Source organism: Lissotriton vulgaris, chromosome 11 (genome assembly GCF_964263255.1).
Source record: "Lissotriton vulgaris chromosome 11, aLisVul1.2, whole genome shotgun sequence".
In the NCBI taxonomy this organism is placed as follows: Eukaryota; Metazoa; Chordata; class Amphibia; order Caudata; family Salamandridae; genus Lissotriton; species Lissotriton vulgaris.
Window position 1 is genome coordinate 260,618,221 of NC_141699.1, and position 21,019 is coordinate 260,639,239.

At 44.2% G+C, this 21,019-nt stretch overlaps 1 protein-coding gene across 1 annotated transcript in view; it reads right to left on the reverse strand.

Moving 5' to 3' along the window:
* Positions 1-21,019, reverse strand: part of LOC147679625 (SEC14-like protein 2) — a 269,075-nt gene that overhangs the window by 60,740 nt on the left and 187,316 nt on the right. Inside the window, exon 10 of the mRNA XM_086943202.1 lies at positions 4,210-4,349. Within this exon, the coding sequence (XP_086799328.1) occupies positions 4,210-4,349 (140 nt within the window). The remainder of the gene's footprint in view (positions 1-4,209; positions 4,350-21,019) is intronic.

Sequence of the window (21,019 nt, forward strand, 5' to 3'; positions counted from 1 at the left end):
CCCATGTCCTGATGAAGACCCGAACTGGTCGCTAATAAGACAGCACCGCATCCCAGGGTCGAAACGTCGACGTTATTCCACCAATTGGTCCTCACTACATCTGAACAGAAAAAACATGAATAATTGCACTGTTTGAGAAAATTGAAGTTATTGTTGGACCTGTGTTTTTAATTGCATTTCTATAAAATTGTATCACTGTACCAGTCACTTCTAATCACCTGATCACATTTATTCACTTGTGCACCTTGTTATTGTTATTACTATACTGTGTGGACAACCAAACTTTTAATGGTTAAAAACAACTTTGCAAAGGGATTGAATAATAACAACTTTGCTTTTTGCTAAAATGTGTGGTGTGTGAATTTTTCATGAAAATAATTCCATGATTAATAATGTAAGAAGGCATATAGAACTATACACTGAGTAACAAAGAAATTGACCACAATCCGACAGAACCAATTTCTATATAATGCTACAGGATACCCAACATAATCCGACAGGTGTTCCAACTTCTATAAATTCCCGACAACATTCTACTATTGGCTATAACATTATTTCAAATAAATTATCGAAGAGTCTTATTGGGTGTCAAGTGGCCCCCAGAGTAGAAAGTGATCATAACCCACAATTAATTAATTACATTATTATTGTCAGTGTACTACTTACCAAAGTCAAGAGTTCCTGATACAGGGCCAGTTGCTTATAATCTGAAAAAGCTGGTGTTGAATTCAGCAAAACAAGAGGAGTTTTTTGCCTTCTTAGTCCCTATAATAGCTCTAGTACTAAATGACGACTGTCAAGGGAAATCAACAGCGGAAATTTGGCCAGGTCTCTGTTCTTCAGTAGTTCGCTTTTTGGCAAAACCAGCTTTTAGGGGAAACCACTTTAGGCCAAACAGAAATATGTGGTATTCATACAGGTTACACCAAAAAAAGGCTCCTAATAAAGCATCCCAGACTATTTGCAGTATACCACATGGAGCAATTACATTTACCCAATTGTGTTTAATAACGAATTTGAGAAAATCATATAAACATATAATTTGGAAAGCAAAAAGAGAATATAAGGAAGGACTGTGGTTAAAAGTGTACCATGTGAGCAAGACAAACAACCTGAGAGCTTTTTGGGGAATAATTAACACACTTGACCCTGGCAATATGAGAGCTAACAGTGCCAACATCCCAGCAACAGCCTAGGAGCTATTCATCCCTATCCTGTATGGGTATGGGTCCACTACTGCAAATGTGTCAAATTCCAACACAGATGCATGTATGCCATTTTCGATAATCAACATACATAACTGGAATGAAGGGCATGAAAACTCCTATGACGATCAAGTATTAATATTTGAGTCACAATATAAGGACATGGTAAAGTCAGTGATAAGTAGGATTAAATCAAAGGGTGTGCCAGGCCCAAATGGGCTCCCGAAAGCTGTCTTTAAAGCTAGAACGGACTTATGATCAACATTTCTCACTCAAATGTTTAAAGAAATTGTAAAAACAAAATTGGTCCCTGAATCCTGGCAAGGCAATATAATACATCCCATTTATAAAAGTGGCCCTCCTGACAACCCAGAGAATTATAGGCTAATTGCCTTGATGGATGTAGAGATGAAAATGTCTGCAACATTACCAATTAAAGATCTAGAGGAATGGGCAATGACATGGAAAGTTATTTACATTTTTCAAACCAGATTTCACAGGGGACAGTCCACAATTAAAAACCTGCAGTTACTTACCCTGTTGGCAGAGAGAGCCAAATACATAAAGCAAAAACGTTTTATTTGTTATGTAGATTTAAAGGCCCCTTGTGATTCTATTTCACATAATCGTATTTGGGCAAAGCTATTAGCATGGGGCGTATCATAAAAAGTGCTGGATATGATTGTATTGTTGTTTAATGTATTGTTGTATACAAACACGTGCAGGTACAATTGGGGGACAGAAGTTGTATCACTCGCTACCTTGAAACACATAGTGGCTATAAACAGGGCTGCGTACTTGCCCCATGTCTTTTTAACTTTCACATCATCTACATAATGTTAATGCGCACTCTCCAACCCTTACAGGCCAAAGTATAAACTATTTGCAGTATGCAGATGATACCATTCTATTAAGTCACACACAAATAGGGTTTCAAAGATTGATAGTCATTTGATCAATATATGTTTGCGAATGGTTTACAAGTAAATATAAAAAATAAATTATGATAATAGGATCAACTAAATCAGATAAGACATTCTGGAAAATTAATGAACTATCGAAACAGTAAAGGAGTATAAATAGCTAGGAGTTACACTTGATGATAGAATGACTTTTACACAACATTTTGAAAAAATTAAAGGCCAAAGCAACTTCATTGTCTTTTGCTTTTAGATTATTGCGAGTTAAACTATTATGCCCAAGTTACTAGTGTTTACTAAAGCTAATGAAAGCGAAACTCATTCCTTCGCTCACAAACCGGTCAATACTTTTTCGGGGCAAGGAAAGAAAACTTTTGGACAATTACAAATAAAGGTTGTTTAATCAATTTTTAGGATCCCAAAAAACATTGGACAGGCTACTGTTAGATTGAAGTTTTGGTTTACTAATCCAATCGTTAGTGAGGCAAACTGTGTTTTTAAAATGTTTATTTTCACTCTATTTATTGGATCCCGAGACACTTGCTTATATGTACTGGCAAGAAATAAATAAGAAAGTGTATATCAGCCCATGCAGATTATATTTAATGGCAAGTTCAATATCTTCAAGCTCCCATCTTTTGATTATATGGATAGAAATAAGACAGTTTTAAAACAGATTTTAAATCAATAGCCAATTTTGTTTTATTTTTATAGGATCAGGATAAGATTGCAAAAAAAAGCATGCCCGGTCAGTTATTAACTCGTATAATAAAATGAAGCCCCAATCCCATCTAACTTCCTATTTAAAACCACTAGTAAGGGATAGAGTGCTTAAGTTAAGGTTTGCCCACTATCCAACAAAAGATGGGATCCCAAGATGGGTACAAGATTGGCAATCGCAAAACTGTAGATTATGTGGCTGTACCAATGAAACATTATGGCACATTGTGTGTATTTGCACCAGATTGCGTCGAGAGGGAGGTTAACAATTTTAAAACCAATATTTAAGGAACTAGGGGTGAGAACGTGCTGCCAAGCGATTTATACTGTGCCTTCAAGGGCATATTATTAATTTAATAGTTTACTTTAAGTTTATATACATAGCTGAGAAAAAAACAGACTCGGGATGATGCTTTGGTCAGGCTATAAAAATAGAAAGTGGCTATGTTGGTAACCATAGTGACTTATCTCTACAGGTATTGTAACTGGAAAGAAATCTTCACTATGTCTAATACTATTGATGATATAATATCCTAAGCATAAAGAAATCTTAAGAAGCACAAATGCACTTTATACATTAAGTATCAAGATAATAATTGGACACAATACGTGTATGCTTTATGTATAGCTTCTTTTAAGGAACTGCACAAAGACACTTTAATTATTGGGCTGAGAGAGGTTCTTATGGTATGTTATTACTACCCCAATACTTGTAATGAATGTATGTAATAGCTCTGTTTTATGATGACATCTGTTGTTTTTATTGTAATGATTTTTATTAATTGGACAATAAAGACTATATTGACTAGTGACACTAAGAAAAACAAGACAAATTATGTTCTCTCTTCCTTTCAGGTTTCGTAGCTGTGTGGCTCTAAATTTATGCATTCAAAACTACTAGCTAATAATGACACTTCTTTTCTTTCAGCATGTTCTGCCAAGTACCAGTGAGACCCAGGTAAATAGTCACTGTAAATATTTACTAATATTACTAATTAAGTTTCTGTTCGAATTTAAATTGCAATACATTTAAACTTTTATGCATTAGAACCTCTGAGGCTCCCTTATAGGGTTTAGGTGTTCCCATACTAGGTTCCCTGTCATGCTGTAGCCTCCAATTAGTTCCAATTGTGTGTCGGCAGTACAAAATATTGCTGTATGACTTTGTGTATTCCTTTTAGAAACTCTGCATTGCCGGTATTGTGCTATACAATTGTACTAATGCAAAGCGTGCGGCACAATTGGTCTGAAACACCCCCCACCTGGAGATTCATCACAAGTTGGCCCATTTTCTCTCCTATCAAAAATGCAGGTAACACAGGTTCTTGAAAGCCGAGCTGCTCTGCTGATCAGCAGCTGCCTACCTGAGGACACAGCCAGGGAAGAGGATCTCATACTCCAGCTGCTCGGAGGAGCCACGGTTGACCGTCACACTCTGCTCATAGGTCACGCTGAGCTGGTCCCACATATAGTAATTCTTGGGTATTTCCCCACCATAGTTAATCTAAAAGAGGAAGGTAGAGGTTAACCACATTCACTGCCATTTTTGGGGTTTTAAGCACCCTATAACTACATATAGGCAAACCACAGAACTGCATAGGGGAACAATCCACTGATAAAATGAGGAAAGCAAACGTGCACCAGCATCAAAAGCAGACCCTCTTCTGAGGCCTGACCTGACCATGGATAGGAGAGCATATACACAATGACAGGACCTTTGCCGATGGCTCCTGGGTGCACCAGTCCTACGATCTACTGCAGAGGCTACAGACATGTTCACAAAAGTTAATACATTGTCTTATATTTAACACATGGGTAAACAGAATCACTTCTTATGTCCTTTTAATTTTTGAAAAATAAAGGAAGTGAAGCAAAACAGTTTGGTTAAGCGATGATGCATGGTTTAAAATGCAGTTTTAATGATGTACTTGGGAGGGTGCCCCCCTTAAGTTACATTACTCCACTGGTGTTTCGAACAAACTGAAGCGTATTCTTGGAGTTGATGAGAACATAAGAGCTATATGAATGATGATTCTAGATCACCGTTTACCATTATTTCAGAATTTTTAGTTCAAAATAGTTGTAAAGATAAGCGTGTTGACGCCAATGATATGAATGTTGTATGTTTTTGGTGGTAGTATTATTCGGATGATTAGGTCTCGCCTAAGCAATCCCGTTAGGGATTCTGGCGAGATTATAGAAAGGCTTTCAAAAGTGTCCCCAAACTGCGGATCGGGTACAGTGCATGTGAGCCGGGCGCGTGCACCTCGCACACCATCGGCGTCAGACTTCAAAGGAAGCCGCTCCCCGCCCCCGCCACCCAATGTCGCTCCCCTACCCCACCACGCAATGCAGAGAGCGTATTTAAGCAGCCTTTTGGCAACTGAGAGACTCGCGCACCTTCCAATACTTTGCTGCATTCTTTGTTCCCAGCCATTTCTTATTGTCGCAGTGCTCCTTAGTTGTCACATCTCTAAAGCATTAGTCCGCTTATAAACGCCATAAATATTAAGCGCTATATCTAGATTATTGGTCAAACCTTCCTTACTCGCATTACTACCCTGCCTCGTTGTATCTTTCTTTCTCAGCTTCTGTCTGAATCATTTTCTCTCTTTGTGTTCTCCGATTTCTTCTCAAAGCTTCGCCACTCTCGCTTTCAACCTCGCCCAGAGACAGATTTAGCTGAATTACCAGCTTCATGTAGTCCCAGCAATTCATAAATACACAAGCTTTGTCAAAACTGCGTGCACATCGCACACCATCGGCATCAGACTTCAAAGGAAGCCGTTCCCCCGCCCCCACCACACAATGCCAAGAGCTTGTTTAAGCAGCCTTTTGGCAACTGCGGAGCTAGACAGCCAGAGACTTGCGCACCTCTCCGATACTTTGCTGCATTCTTTGTTCCCAGCCAGCTCTTATTGTCGCAGTGCTCCTTAATTGTCACATCTCTAAAGCATTAGTCCGCTTATAAACGGCATAAATATTAAGCGCTATATCACAATCGAACCCTCTGGAAATATTTACACGACCTCCTCACCATTTGGTAGCCTGACTTCAAAGGAATCCGCTCCCCCGCCATGCAATGCAGAGAGCTTGTTAAAGGAGCCGCTCCTCCTGCAAGCTCTTAAACACAAGTAATACGCTCCCCCGCCCCCCATGCCGAGAGCTTGTTTTCTTTGAGAGAGCTTTTCACGATTAAGAACTTGTGCCCTGCCATAAAGGGACATCATACAAAATAGCTGCAGCATATTTTATTTTTCTTAGCCACGTCTCTGGCCCACTCCAATTTCGCTCAGTTTCACAATGAATGTACTTTTTTTTATGCACTTCAGACGCTGTGGGTGGCCTGGCCATTCTTTTGGTTACTTCCTCACATCTCTGTAGAAGAACTTGAATGCTCACATGGTAAAGGCAAGGAGACTGTAGTAAATGTCCTCTCCACTGTTCTCCTCTGGATAGACTGTACTATGATACTTGTGACATCATAGAATGCCTGGGTGTCCCTCTGGCTCTCAGTGCCTCTCTATAACTTACTGGGCAGTTGGTCATCTGAGGCTGAGCTGTTAACAGCTGGCTCCTGGTGGGGTCTACTCCTGTACTTAATATCTTAGAAGGAACTTACATTAAAGGAATCTTACTTACAGAGTGGACTGTGCATCTTTCCTTTACTACATTTTGGCGACGTTTTAAAGAGGATGAACCTACGTGTGAAATAAGGAAGCTTCTACAGGAAAGGAATTAAAGACATTTTGCTATTGCTTCTACAAGGAAAAGAACTAAAGACATTTTGGAATTTTAATTAAACTGAAAGGTAACGCCCGGCTGACCCCACCAGTGTCCTGTTTCACCTTGGACAGCCTGCACCTGGGCGTTTGTTTGTGAAGGAGCTGATCACTGTGAAAGTACCCTTTGTCTTCTTGCTGTCATCTGGATTGTCTCCAGCAACAAAAATTGTCTGAAACTCATCTGGCCTGATCACCCTTTTGTTTTTCTTTGACCTTTTTAGCCTTGACAGTTCGCAGTTTGGTCATGTTTGGGTATCCTAAGACCATGTGATGTGCCCACTTTCACAGATCTGCTCAACTCCAGCAGTTCTCTTCACAACTACCTTTGACTCAAGGACCATCCGTGAGTGTTTATTTATAAGTTTGCAGTGTACTTCTATTTTGTCGCCCTGCAAGTGAGCTAATTCGCATTTTTTGGAAGGAAACGGTCTCCATCTTACCGATGCATGGGGGCATTTCAGTTTCCAGCTAGCACCATTTGGCCTGCGTGAGATGTCAGCGCCGGCCTTTGTGGAGTTGTTTGGAGGTTACAAATTTCTTGTGGTGCTCATGATTTGTCAAGAACTGTCTGTCATCTGAAGCCTGACAGACACCCCTAGTCAGCCGCGCTGGTGTGTGCAGAAGGAAACGCGTTTGTACGCTATTTTTGAAATACAGACACAAGCTATGCGGTCTGTGTGAAGGAGGAATTTTTACACTTTTGTGCTTTGTCTGCTAAGGTACAGTGTATTTCATAAACTTTTTTTTAGTCCGCTTTCGCATTATTTGCGCCGCGCTGCAAGTGACAGTTCAACGGTCACTTTGACTTTCAATTAACTGTGCGCGCGTTAAGCAATGCGCTCGAGGCTTACCTTGTTTTCGCGTCGAGCACCTCGGTGGCCATTCTGACGTCTGCCTATCTTAGCTGCTTCAACGGGCATACGTTTGCCCAGCACTAACGTGCTGAGAGCCACCCTGGGCAGCGTATCCTGCGTGCCGCCATTTTAGGATTGTTTTTTTTTTAGTTTGTCTCCGTTTCCTACCGTTTTAAGCATGTTATACACACGCTTTGCCAACCACGTTTTTGATGCTCTGCAAACCACGTTGTTTTCCTCAGTGCCACGTTCTGGGCGACATGTTAGACACGACCAGTATCTGTTCGTCAAGGTGCATTACGGAGCTTTTGTCTTTCCTACCCTGGGTGACTTTTATGACGTTTATGAACATTTACATTTGGATCTCTTCAGGCTTTCTCTACATCGCTGGGTGCATTCCAGACTTGCCTTTTCCAAGTGGAGGTCTTTACAGGAACCCGGGTGAGACATCGCTCACCGGAGCTTGTGTTACCTGTTATTTATTGTTTTAGCTCTTTTCTTGCTGCATGTTTTGTCTGTGTCAACACTCTGCTGCATGTTTGGAGCTTTACAATTTCATTGTTTTCACAATGCCTGTTTTTTTTGTTTAATTGGGGTTGTGTGGGCGGTTGGTATAACAGCACTTTGAACTTGTCTTTTAACCTGGTGTAATTTTTTGGGTCAGGGTTCTTAGGTCATTGTTGTTCTGGTGTACCCTATTGTTGGTCTCCTTGTGGGTAGTCAATGCCCATGTTTGTGTCCTAGGGTTATGCAGAACCTTATCTGGATGTTAGAGGTTAATGGGTGAGTATTCTATTTGGGTGAGGTTGTGTTTTTGTGGGTATTCAATGCCCCTTTTCAGTTCCCAGGTTTACTTTCCTGCGGTGTACCCTCCTTAGGGGATGTGGTGTTTTTGTGGGTAGTCAATGCCCTTTTCCCAGGTTTACTATCCTGCGGTGTACCCTACTTAGGGGAGGTTGTGTATTAGGTAGGTTGTGTATTTGTGGGTAGTCAATGCCCATTTCCCTGGTTTACTATCCTGTGTATTAGGTAGGTGGTGTATTTTGGGTAGTCAATGCCCCATCCCAGTTCCCAGGTTTATTATCCTGCGGTGTACCCTACTTAGGGGATGTTGTATTTTTGTGGGTAGTCAATGCCCCATTTCTGTTCCGAGGTTGGATATACTGTGGTGTACCCTACTTAGGTGAGGTTGTGGTTTTTAAAGGGTCAGTACCCTGTGTTGTTTTTTTTTTTGGGTGAAGTTTGTTAAACATCATTTCTTTTTGACACTCTGCTTCTATCTAAGTCTACCTGCCTGAGATTCGTGGCCAAGGGTTTCATGTCGGTGGGACTTTGTAAGAAGTTTTTTCATTTTCTTCTTTGTCACCATGTTTTGTAAAGGGTTTGTGTCTTCGCTCGTCTTTGTTTATCAGGGTGTACCCCTTTTGTGAGCGTGACAACCTTTCTTTGCTACTTTGGTTCTCATTCATCTTAACCATGCTTTTACCCTAAGGGAAGGGGATGTGGCATATAGTAGCATTTAGTTGTTTTTGTTATTTTAAAACCTAGCATGTTATTGTATTTCTGTTCATGCTAATGTTATCTCATGCAGTACTTTTTGCCTCTAAAGTACTTTGCCGAATTGTTTCTTATTTGGTTCTTTCTCCATAAGGGAAGAGGATGTGTAGTAAATGTCCTCTCCACTGTTCTCCTCTGGATAGACTGTACTATGATACTTGTGACATCATAGAATGCCTGGGTGTCCCTCTGGCTCTCAGTGCCTCTCTATAACTTACTGGGCAGTTGGTCATCTGAGGCTGAGCTGTTAACAGCTGGCTCCTGGTGGGGTCTACTCCTGTACTTAATATCTTAGAAGGAACTTACATTAAAGGAATCTTACTTACAGAATGGACTGTGCATCTTTCCTTTACTACAGAGACAACACAGCTAGCTGTTTCATGCAAAACACAGCTGGCAAGCAACCGGAGAACATTTTGGTTATTGAATTATATTTGTGTCAGCGTTTCACCTTTCATCATTTTCAATAAACAGAACACTGCATTTCTAAAGTGCAGAGGAGGAGGTACCCATTTTAAAATACATTTCTTCATTATCGGGAGATTGTTAAAAAAATATATTTTAAACATTTAATTTGGGGTTTCTTTCAGACAACGTTCTCCTTCCTATATGCTCCATCTCTGAACTTAATTAAGTCGTCCTCCAATTAGCAGTTCAGTACGCATCGTAACAGTAAGATTTACGCTTTGGAAACACTTATTTCGAAGAATTCAACTAATTTTGTTCAATTTTATTTTCAGCAGCTCAGGAAATAAAAATAACATGTTTACACGCCCTCACACTACTTTAGGCCACACACACTGCGCACTCACACACTGTGCCCTCACACTACTTTAGGCCACACACACTGCGCACTCACACACTGCGCACTCACTCACTGCGTAATCACACACTGTGCCCTCACACTACTTTAGGCCACACACACTGCGCACTCACACACTGCGCACTCACACACTGCTCACTCACACTACTTTAGACCACACACACTGAGCCCACACACTACTTTAGGCCACACACACTGCGCCCTCACACACTGTGCCCTCACACTACTTTAGGCCACACAAACTGCACACTTGCACACTGAGCACTCACACACTGTGCCCTCACACTACTTTAGGCCACACACACTGCGCACTCACACACTGCACACACACACTGTGCACTCACACACTGCACACTCACACACTGCGCACTCACACACTGTGCCCTCACACTACTTTAGGCCACACACACTGCGCACTCACACACTGCGCACTCACACACTGCATAGTCACACACTGCGCACTCAAACACTGTGCCCTCACACTACTTTAGGCCACACACACACTGCGCACTCACAAACTGCGCACTCACACACTGCTCACTCACACTACTTTAGAACACACTGCACACTCACACACTGCGCACTCACACACTGTGCCCTCACACTACTTTAGGCCACACACACTGCACACTCACACACTGCGCACTCACACACTGCATAGTCACACACTGCGCACTCAAACACTGAGCCCACACACTACTTTAGGCCACACACACTGCACACTCACACACTGTGCCCTCACACTACTTTAGGCCACACACACTGCACACTCGCACACTGCGCACTCACACACTGTGTAATTTTGTTCAATTTCATTTTCAGCAGCTCAGGAAATAAAAATAACATGTTTACACGCCCTCACACTACTTTAGGCCACACAAACTGCGCACTCATACACTGTGCCCTCACACTACTTTAGACCACACACACTACACACTCACACACTGCGCACTCAAACACTGTGCCCTCACACTACTTTAAGCCACACACAGTGCACACTTACACACTGCGCACTCAAACACTGCGCACTCACACACTGCATAGTCACACACTGCGCACTCACACACTGTGCCCTCACACTACTTTAGGCCACACACACTGCACACTTGCACACTGAGCACTCACACACTGTGCCCTCACACTACTTTAGGCCACACACACTGTGCACTCACACACTGCACACACACACTGCGCACTCACACACTGCGCACTCACACTACTTTAGGCCACACATACTGCGCACTCACACACTGTGCCCTTACACTACTTTAGGCCTCACACACTGCACACTCACACACTGCGCACTCGCACACTGCGCACTCACACTACTTTAAGCCAGACACACTGAGCCCACACACTACTTTAGGCCACACACACTGTGCCCTCACACTACTTTAGGCCACACACACTGCGCCCTCACACTACTTTAGGCCACACACACACTGCGCCCTCACACACTGCGCCCACACACTCTGCACCCTCACACACTCTGCACCCTCACACACTCTGCACCCTCACACACTCTGCACCCTTACACACTCGGCACCCTCACACACACTGCACCCTCACACACTTAGTGCCACATAATTATATGCTACATCAATCAATCAATCAATCAGAAATGTATAGAGCGCGCTACTCACCCGTTAGGGTCTCAAGGTGCTGGGGGGGAGGGGGCGCTGCTACTGCTCGAAGAGCCAGATCTTGAGGTGCTTTCTGAAGCTGAGGTGGTCCTGGTTCAGTCGTAGGTGGGTGGGTAGGGCGTTCCAGGTCTTTGCTGCTAGGTAGGAGAAGGATCTTCCTCCAGCGGTGGCTCTATGGATCCGCAGGATGATGGCGAGGGCGAGGTTGGTGGAGCGGAGCTGGCGGGTGGGTGTGTAGAACGTGAGTCGGCTGTTGCAGTATTCCGGGCCCATGTTGTGGAGTGCTTTGTGTGCGTGGGTGAGCAGTCTGAAAGTGATCCTTTTGCTGACGGGGAGCCAGTGGAGATTTTTCAGGTGGGTTGAGATGTGGCTATGGCGGGGAATGTTGAGGATGAGTCGTGCGGAGGTGTTTTGTATGCGCTGGAGACGGTTCTGGAGTTTGCTGGTTGTTCCTGCGTAGAGGGCGTTCCCGTAGTCCAGTCGGCTGGTGACGAGGGCCTGGGTGACCGTTCTTCTTCCGGAGCATGAGCAGGGTGTTGAAGCAGGAGGATGAGACGGCGTTGACTTGTTTGGTCATTGTGAGCGAGGAGTCCAGGATGAAACCCAGGTTGCGTGCGTGGTCCGTGGGTGTTGGTGCAGTGCCCAACGCCAAGGGCCACCAGGAGTTGTCCCAAGCCGAGGAGGTTTGTCCTAGGATGAGGACCTCCGTCTTGTCCGAGTTGAGTTTCAGACAGCTGTGCTTCATCCAGTCTGCTACCTCTTTCATACCTTCCTAGAAGTTAGATTTGGCGGTGGCTGGGTCCTTGGTGAGGGAGAGTATCAGCTGGGTATCGTCGGCGTAGGAAATTATTTTTATGTTATGTCTTCTTGCGATGGTGGCGAGGGGGCTCATGTAGATGTTGAAGAGTGTTGGGCTGAGTGAGGATCCTTGGGGTATGCTGCAGATGAGTTCGGTTGCTGCAGAGCGGAAAGGGGGAAGGCGGACTCTCTGGGTTCTGCCGGTGAGCAATGAGGTGATCCATTCCAGGGCCTTCCCCTGGATACCCGTGTTGTTGAGGCGGTGTACTAGGGTGCGGTGGCATACGGTGTCGAAGGCTGCTGAGAGGTCCAGGAGGATGAGGGCTGCTGTTTCTCTGTCGTCCATCATGGTTCTGATGTCGTCTATGGCTGCGATGAAGGCGGTCTCGGTGCTGTGGTTTGCTCGAAATCCGGACTGGGAAGGGTCAAGCGAGTTGTTGTCCTCGAGGAATGCGGTCAGCTGTTTGTTGACGGTCTTCTCGATGACTTTGGCCGGGCAGGGGAGGAGTGAGATGGGCCGGAAGTTCTTGAGGTCCCTGGGGTCTGCGGTGGGTTTTTTCAGGAGGGCGTTGATCTCAGCGTGCTTCCAGCTCTCAGGGAAGGTAGCTGACGAGAAGAATGTTTATGATGTTCCGTAGGTGTGGTGCGATGATGGTGTCGGCGTTGTTGAAGATGTGATGAGGGCATGGGTCGGTGGGGAAGCCGGAGTGGATGGTGTTCATGATGTGGATGGTGTCTTCACTGTTGATGGGGGTCCAGGAGTTGATGGTGGTGGTGGGGGTCGTTGGGCTGGTGTCCGACGGTGGGGTTTGGGGTCCGAAGCTGTCGTGTATGTCTGCAATCTTGCGGTGGAAGAACGTGGCGAGGGCGTTGCAGAGGTCTTGCGAGGGGGTGATGTCGTTGTTGCTGGCGTCCGGGTTTGAGAACTCTTTGACGATGCTGAATAGTTCTTTGCTGTTGTGTGTGTTGTTGTCTAGTCGTTCCTTGAGCGATGCTCTCTTGGTGTTCCGCATCTGCTGATGGTATTCGCGGGTTGCGGATTTGAGGGTTGTCATGTTTTCCATAGTCTGTTCTTTGCGCCAGTTCTTTTCGAGAGTTTGGCAGGCTTTCTTTGTGGTTTTGAGACAGTCCGTGAACCAGGAAGGTTTTCTGGTGGTGGTCTTGCTGTGGGTGTTCTTGAGTGGAGCGAGGTCGTCGGGGCAGTTGGTGATCCAATGTGCAAGGTTGAGCGCTGCGGTGTTGGTGTTGGGAATGCTGGTGTTGGCAGGTGGGTTCTGGCTCAGTGATGCGGTGAGTTGGTCCGTGGTGATTTTGCTCCAGCATCTGCGGGGGATCCAGAGCGTGTGGTGGTGAGATGTGGCTGTTTTGAACGTGAAGTGTACGCAGCTGTGGTCGGTCCAGTGTAGTCCTGTGGCGTGGTTGAAGGCGATGTGGTCCATAATTACACTGCACTCAATGCAACATACACTCCAAACAATACCACTCAGTGCCACATAATTACACGCCACATAATTACACTGCACTCAATGCAACATACCCTCCAAATACCACTCAGTGCCACATAGTTATATGCAACATACTTACACTCTACTGAATGCAACACACACTCATCACAATACCACTCAGTGCCACATAATTATATTCAACATAATTTCACTGCACTCAATGCAACATACACTCCAAACAATACCACTCAGTACCACATAATTATATGCTACATAATTACACTGCGCTCAATGCAACATAAACTCCAAATACCACTCTGTGCCACATAATTACATGCCACATAAATACACTCTACTGAATGCAACACACACTCCACACAATACCACTCAGTGCCACATAAGTATATGCTACATAATTACACTGCGCTCAACGCAACATAAACTCCAAATACCACTCTGTGCCACATAATTACATGCCACATAAATACACTCTACTGAATGCAACACACACTCCACACAATACCACTCAGTGCCACATAAGTATATGCTACATAATTACACTGCACTCAATGCAACATACACGCCAAACAAAACCACTCAGTGCCCCATAATTATACACACCACACAATTACACTCTACTGAATACAACCTACACTCCACACAATACCACTCAGTGCCACATAATTATATGCTACATAATTACACTGCACTCAATGCAACATACGCTCCAAACAATACCACTCAGTGCCACATAATTACACGCCACATAATTACACTCTACTGAATATAACATACACTCCAGACAATACCACTCAGTGCCACATAATTATATGCTACACAATTACACTGCGCTCAATGCAACATACACTCCAAATACCACTCAGTGCCACATAATTGCACGCCACATAATTACACTGCACTAAATGCAACGTACACTCCAAATGCAACTCAGTGCCACATAATTACACGCCACATAATTACACTGCACTCAATGCAACATACACTCCAAATACCACTCCGTGCCACATAGTTATATGCAACATAATTACACTCTACTGAATGCAACACACACTCAACACAATACCACTCAGTGCCACATAATTATATGCAACATAATTTCACTGCACTCAATGCAACATGCGTTCCAAACAATACCACTCAGTGTCACATAATTACACGCCACACAATTACACTCTACTGAATACAGCATACAGTCCACACAATACCACTCAGTGCCACATAATTATATGCTACATAATTACACTGTGCTCAACGCAACATACACTCCAAATACCACTCTGTGCCACATAATTACATGCCACATAAATACACTCTACTGAATGCAACACACACTCCACACAATACCACTCAGTGCCACATAAGTATATGCTACATAATTACACTGCGCTCAACGCAACATAAACTCCAAATACCACTCTGTGCCACATAATTACATGCCACATAAATACACTCTACTGAATGCAACACACACTCCACACAATACCACTCAGTGCCACATAAGTATATGCTACATAATTACACTGCACTCAATGCAACATACACTCCAAACAAAACCACTCAGTGCCCCATAATTATACACACCACACAATTACACTCTACTGAATACAACCTACACTCCACACAATACCACTCAGTGCCACATAATTATATGCTACATAATTACACTGCACTCAATGCAACATACGCTCCAAACAATACCACTCAGTGCCACATAATTACACGCCACATAATTACACTCTACTGAATATAACATACACTCCAGACAATACCACTCAGTGCCACATAATTATATGCTACACAATTACACTGCGCTCAATGCAACATACACTCCAAATACCACTCAGTGCCACATAATTGCACGCCACATAATTACACTGCACTAAATGCAACGTACACTCCAAATGCAACTCAGTGCCACATAATTACACACCACATAATTACACTGCACTCAATGCAACATACACTCCAAATACCACTCCGTGCCACATAGTTATATGCAACATAATTACACTCTACTGAATGCAACACACACTCAACACAATACCACTCAGTGCCACATAATTATATGCAACATAATTTCACTGCACTCAATGCAACATGCATTCCAAACAATACCACTCAGTGTCACATAATTACACGCCACGCAATTACACTCTACTGAATACAGAATACAGTCCACACAATACCACTCAGTGCCACATAATTATATGCTACATAATTAAACTGCGCTCAACGCAACATACACTCCAAATACCACTCTGTGCCATATAGTTACACACCACATAATTACACTCTACTGAATGCAACACACACTCCACACAATACCACTCAGTGCCACATAATTATATGCTACATAATTACAATGCAACATACACTCCAAACAATACCACTCTGGGCCACATAATTACACGCCACACAATTACACTCTACTGAATACAACATACACTCCTCATAATACCACTCAGTGCCACATGATTATATGCTACATAATTACACTGCACTCAAGGCAACATACACTCCAAATACCACTCAGTTCCACATAATTACATGCCACATAATTACACCGCACTCCATGCAACATACACTCCAAATACCACTCAGTGCTACATAATTATATGCTACATATTTACACTGCGTTCAACGCAACATACACTCCAAATCACCACTCAGTGCCACATAATTTCTCTTATCTATTGATCTATCTATCTATCTATCTATCTATCTATCTATCTATCTATCTATCTATCTATCTATCTATCTATCTATCGCCCTCACTCTATCTATTTATCTATCTATCGCCCTCACTCTATCTATCTATCGCCCTAACACTATCTATCTATCGCCCTCACTCTATCTATCTATCGCCCTCCCTGTATCTATCTATTGCCCTCCTCTATCTATCGCCCTCACTCTATCTATCTATCACACTCTCTATCTAGCTATCGCATCACCACAGCATCACCCAGGGGCACCACAGCATCACTATGCGCTACCACAGCATCACTGAACGCCACAGCATCACTCGTCGCCACCACAACATCACTAAGCGCCACCACAGCATCAATCTGTGCAACAATTCAACAACTGGTCCAAATATGTTCTCTCAATGTTTCAAGCTTTGTTACAAATGTCACAAAAAGATGTTAATATTTCACTTCTGTTCTTGGATTTTCATCACAATAAAATACACTGAACATAATCTTCACAAAAGTTATTTACAAAAGTTTAAGCTATTGCCATAATAAATTACAATAACTTTTAGTTAAGTATTCATTATAAAAAAAAATTAAAAGCCATTGTTATTTGTAATATCAATACATCTAAGTCACGTAAATACAACACATATTACATTACAAATGCTATAGGTGTCACAGCTGCGAAAGTTGTAACTATTGGCATTGTAAATGACAAAGCTATTAATTTAGCTATTTTCAAAACCAACACATAAATAAAACATTTGTCATTTACAATACCAATAGCTCAAACGTTCCTAATGAGAGACCTATTGCATTGCAAATGCTTGTTTTTTATTTGTTGCAACAATATTTCCACGGCCGACCTATTTTTGGAAATGTGTAAGTCGTTATTAATGGTCAGCACATTGTAAATGGGTGATAGAAAGTCAGTTTGGGAATGGGCCTAATGAACCTGTTGAAGACTCACTGCTTCACTACTTGACATTATTTTAACGGCCATTTAGGAACAAAGTTATCGTGTGGGTGCCGGTTCTCTATAGGCTTCCAATATCCAGTTTCTTACTATGGCTTTGTTTAAAATCCAAAACCAGTGAAACAAGAGTGCCAAAAGAATATTCAAATGCATCAACATCTGCTTTGATGTACCATACCTTTACGGTTGTATGTCAGACCCACGCAGGCCTTTACCATGCTCGTCTTAACAATTTATTTATTTATTTATTTATGTGGTTTATAGAGCGCACAGCTACCCCCGAAGGGGTGTCCCGGCGCTAGAACCTGAGCCTCCAGGGGAGAAGAAGGACCATAGAGCATGGAGCAACAGTAGGGTAAATCAGAGTCCGGAGAAGAGCCAGGTTTTGAGTTTGGCTCGGAAGATGGGTTCGGAGGGACAGAATCTCAGATCGATTGGCAGAGTGTTCCACAGTTTTGCCGCAATGACACTGAACCCTCTGCCACCCATTCTAGATAATCTAAAACGGGGGGAGATCAGGAGGCGGCGGTCATTGGATCTCAAGGATCTGATGGAGCGAGATATCGAGACACGTTTTTTCAGGTAGTTGGGTCCGAGGTCGTTGACGGCTCGGTAGGTAAGGGTAAGGATCTTGAACTGGATACGGCTAGCCACTGGTAGCCAGTGGAGTTCCTTACGATACGCGGAAACAGATTGGTGGTAGGGAATGTTACCAATCAATCTGGCCGCCGCATTCTGGACAATCTGCAGCCGGTCTAACAGATACTGGGGGGCACCAGCATAGAGGCTGTTAGCATAGTCCAGGTGGGACGTGATGAGGGCTTGGGTAACTGTACGGCGGGAATCCAGAGGGAGATAGGGGATAATTTTTTTGATCATGCGCAACTTCAGGAAGCAGGCAGAGGTCACTTTATTGACCTGAGTTTTGCATGAGAGGGAGTCGTCAAACTGGAAACCCAGGTTTCGAGCAGAGTGAACGGAAGAGGGCGCGGGATCAAGTGCCGTGGGCCACCACCAGGAGGAGGGGATGGGAGCTTTCTGATTGAAAAACAGTACCTCCGTTTTGTCTGCATTTAGTCTGAGGTGGTTAGCAGTCATCCAGACACTGATGTTGTTGAGGCACTGGCGGAAGTTGGTGAATGCGGAGTCCGAGTGGTCTCTGAAGGAAAACACCAGCTGAGTATCGTCAGCATAGGAGACCACCCTGACTCCGTAGGACTCCACAACGTCGGCCAGTGGGGCAAGATAGACGTTAAAGAACAGGGGGCTGAGGGCGGAACCCTGTGGCACACCGCATGACAGGGGTTTTTCTTCCGACTTGAAAGGCCGTAGCAGTACCCTCTGACTTCTTCCCGAGAGGAAGGACTCGATCCAGCTGAAAGCAGTGCCGCCAATGCCTATCTGTTTGAGTCGGTCAAGGAGGATGGGGTGGGAGACCGTATCGAAAGCTGCGGACAGGTCGAGGAGGACCAGCATGGCCTCCTCGCCCCTGTCCGCGCATTCCCGAATAGTTTCCGATACTTCCAACAATGCCGTCTCAGTGCTGAATCCCGCTCTAAATCCGGATTGTGATTCGTGCAGTAGAGAGTGGTTTTCCAGATATTCCGTGAGTTGCAACTGCACGGCTTTTTCCAGGACCTTTGCGGGTTTGGGGAGGAGGGAGATGGGGCGGTAGTTGGCGAAAACAGTGGGATCTGCATCGCTTTTTTTAGAATAGGAATCACCAAAGCCTCCTTCCAAGTGGTAGGGAAGAAGCCATGGTGAAGGGAGGCGTTCCAGATGGAGAGGAAGGAGCAGGCTAGCGAAGGCGCCAGTTCTCCAATGAGTTTCGCCGGGACAGGGTCAGAGGGGGCGCCGGATTTGCAATGGGTAAGTAACCTAATGGCATCGTCCCGGTTGAGTTTATTGAAAGAGAGAAAGGACGGGGAGTCTGGGGGACTAGTGGGGGTAGGCAGGGGGACTAACCCTTTAGGGAAGGAGACACAGAGTTTATTTATTTTTTCAAGGAAGTAGTCTGAAAGTCCCTCACATAGAGCCTGACTCGCAGTGTTCTGAGTGGCCCTGGCCGGAGGATTGATGAAGTCTTTAACAATGGTGAAGAGGGTTTTAGACAAGTTTTTGGCCTTGGTAATTTGAGAAGAAAAATGATCTTTCATAGCGATTTTTTTTTGTTTGAGGAATGTTTTCAGGGCAGATCTGTAGGAAAGTTTGGCTTCAGGGTCGTAGTTTAGTCTCCACTTACGTTCGAGTGCTTTGCATCTGCTTTTCTCCTCACGGAGGGAGGTGGAGAACCAGGGGGCGGAGGGTCGCGATCTAGTGGAGGTAATGACTTTCTGGGGAGCAATGGAGTCAATAGCATTGACAAGGGCAGCATTTAGCCTAGAAACATTTCCATCTATATCAGAGGAGAGGTGCTCCGTCTGGAAGTGGAATACCGGGTCCAAGGTGGCACAGGTGACCTTGTGCCACTTTCTTCCCAACTCCTTCCTAGGGGCCAGGGGGGCAGTTTTCCGTCCGAGGGCAAGAGAGAAGGGGATAAGGTAATGGTCGGACCAGGTGAGGGGGAGGGGTGGGAGGACAGTGATAGTCGAAAAATTGGCGAATATGAGGTCCAAGGTGTGACCAGCCACATGAGTGGGACCTGCGACTAATTGTTTAAGGTTCAGGCTTTCCATAGTTTCCAACAGATTGTTCGCCTTCACGCAGAGAGGATTGTCTACGTGGAGGTTAAAATCACCTAGGACTAGAAAATATTGGTGTTTGAGGGATAGATCAGCCAGTTGGTGGGAGAGGGCAGTGAGAGAAGGGGAGGTGGCGGTAGGGGGGTTATAAACTAATGTGCCAGCCAGTATAACTGTCGCGGAGTCAGATATAGAGAAGTACATGGCTTCAATTATAACAATATTAGTAAGTTTGGTAAAGGTCAGCTGGAGATAGGATTTTAGGATGACGGCAAGACCGCCTCCAGATTTACCACCAGCCCGGTTCATGCATTTTATATCGTATCCTGGGGGGATGGCCAGATAGATATCCGGAGAGGAGGAATCAGTGATCCAGGACTCAGTGAGGAATAGAATATCCCATTCGTCTGAGGAGATAGACATCCAGATGTCATTGGCATGACGGGTCCGAACCACAAATGCGGGTCCGAACCACCAATGCGGTCCGAACCACAAATGCTTCTTTACAACGCATTCCGTTACCAATCAAGTCGTTACAACAACGTGTCTTAGGAAAAGTGCTGGACTTTGGAATAGTATAATTTACTATTCCAATTCCAGTCTGCGCAACAGTAGGGAAAGTATTAGACTTGGACCAACGTCAGTCCAACAGCACTTTCCTTAAGCCAAGTCCTTGTAATGACTTGCATGGTAAAGTAAGACTCATTTGTGATTCAACTGCGTTGCTAAGGCACAGCGTGGTTCGAGCTGCAATGTAAAGGCTGTTTCTCTTTATTTACCCTAGCTTCTCAGCTACCGGGAGTGCAAGGGCAATGGCAATTGCGTTGAGCAAGAAATACTGCGAAGCTGGCAATAATATCACAAAGCCCCAAAAACTAAAACTCTCCAACAAAACGTG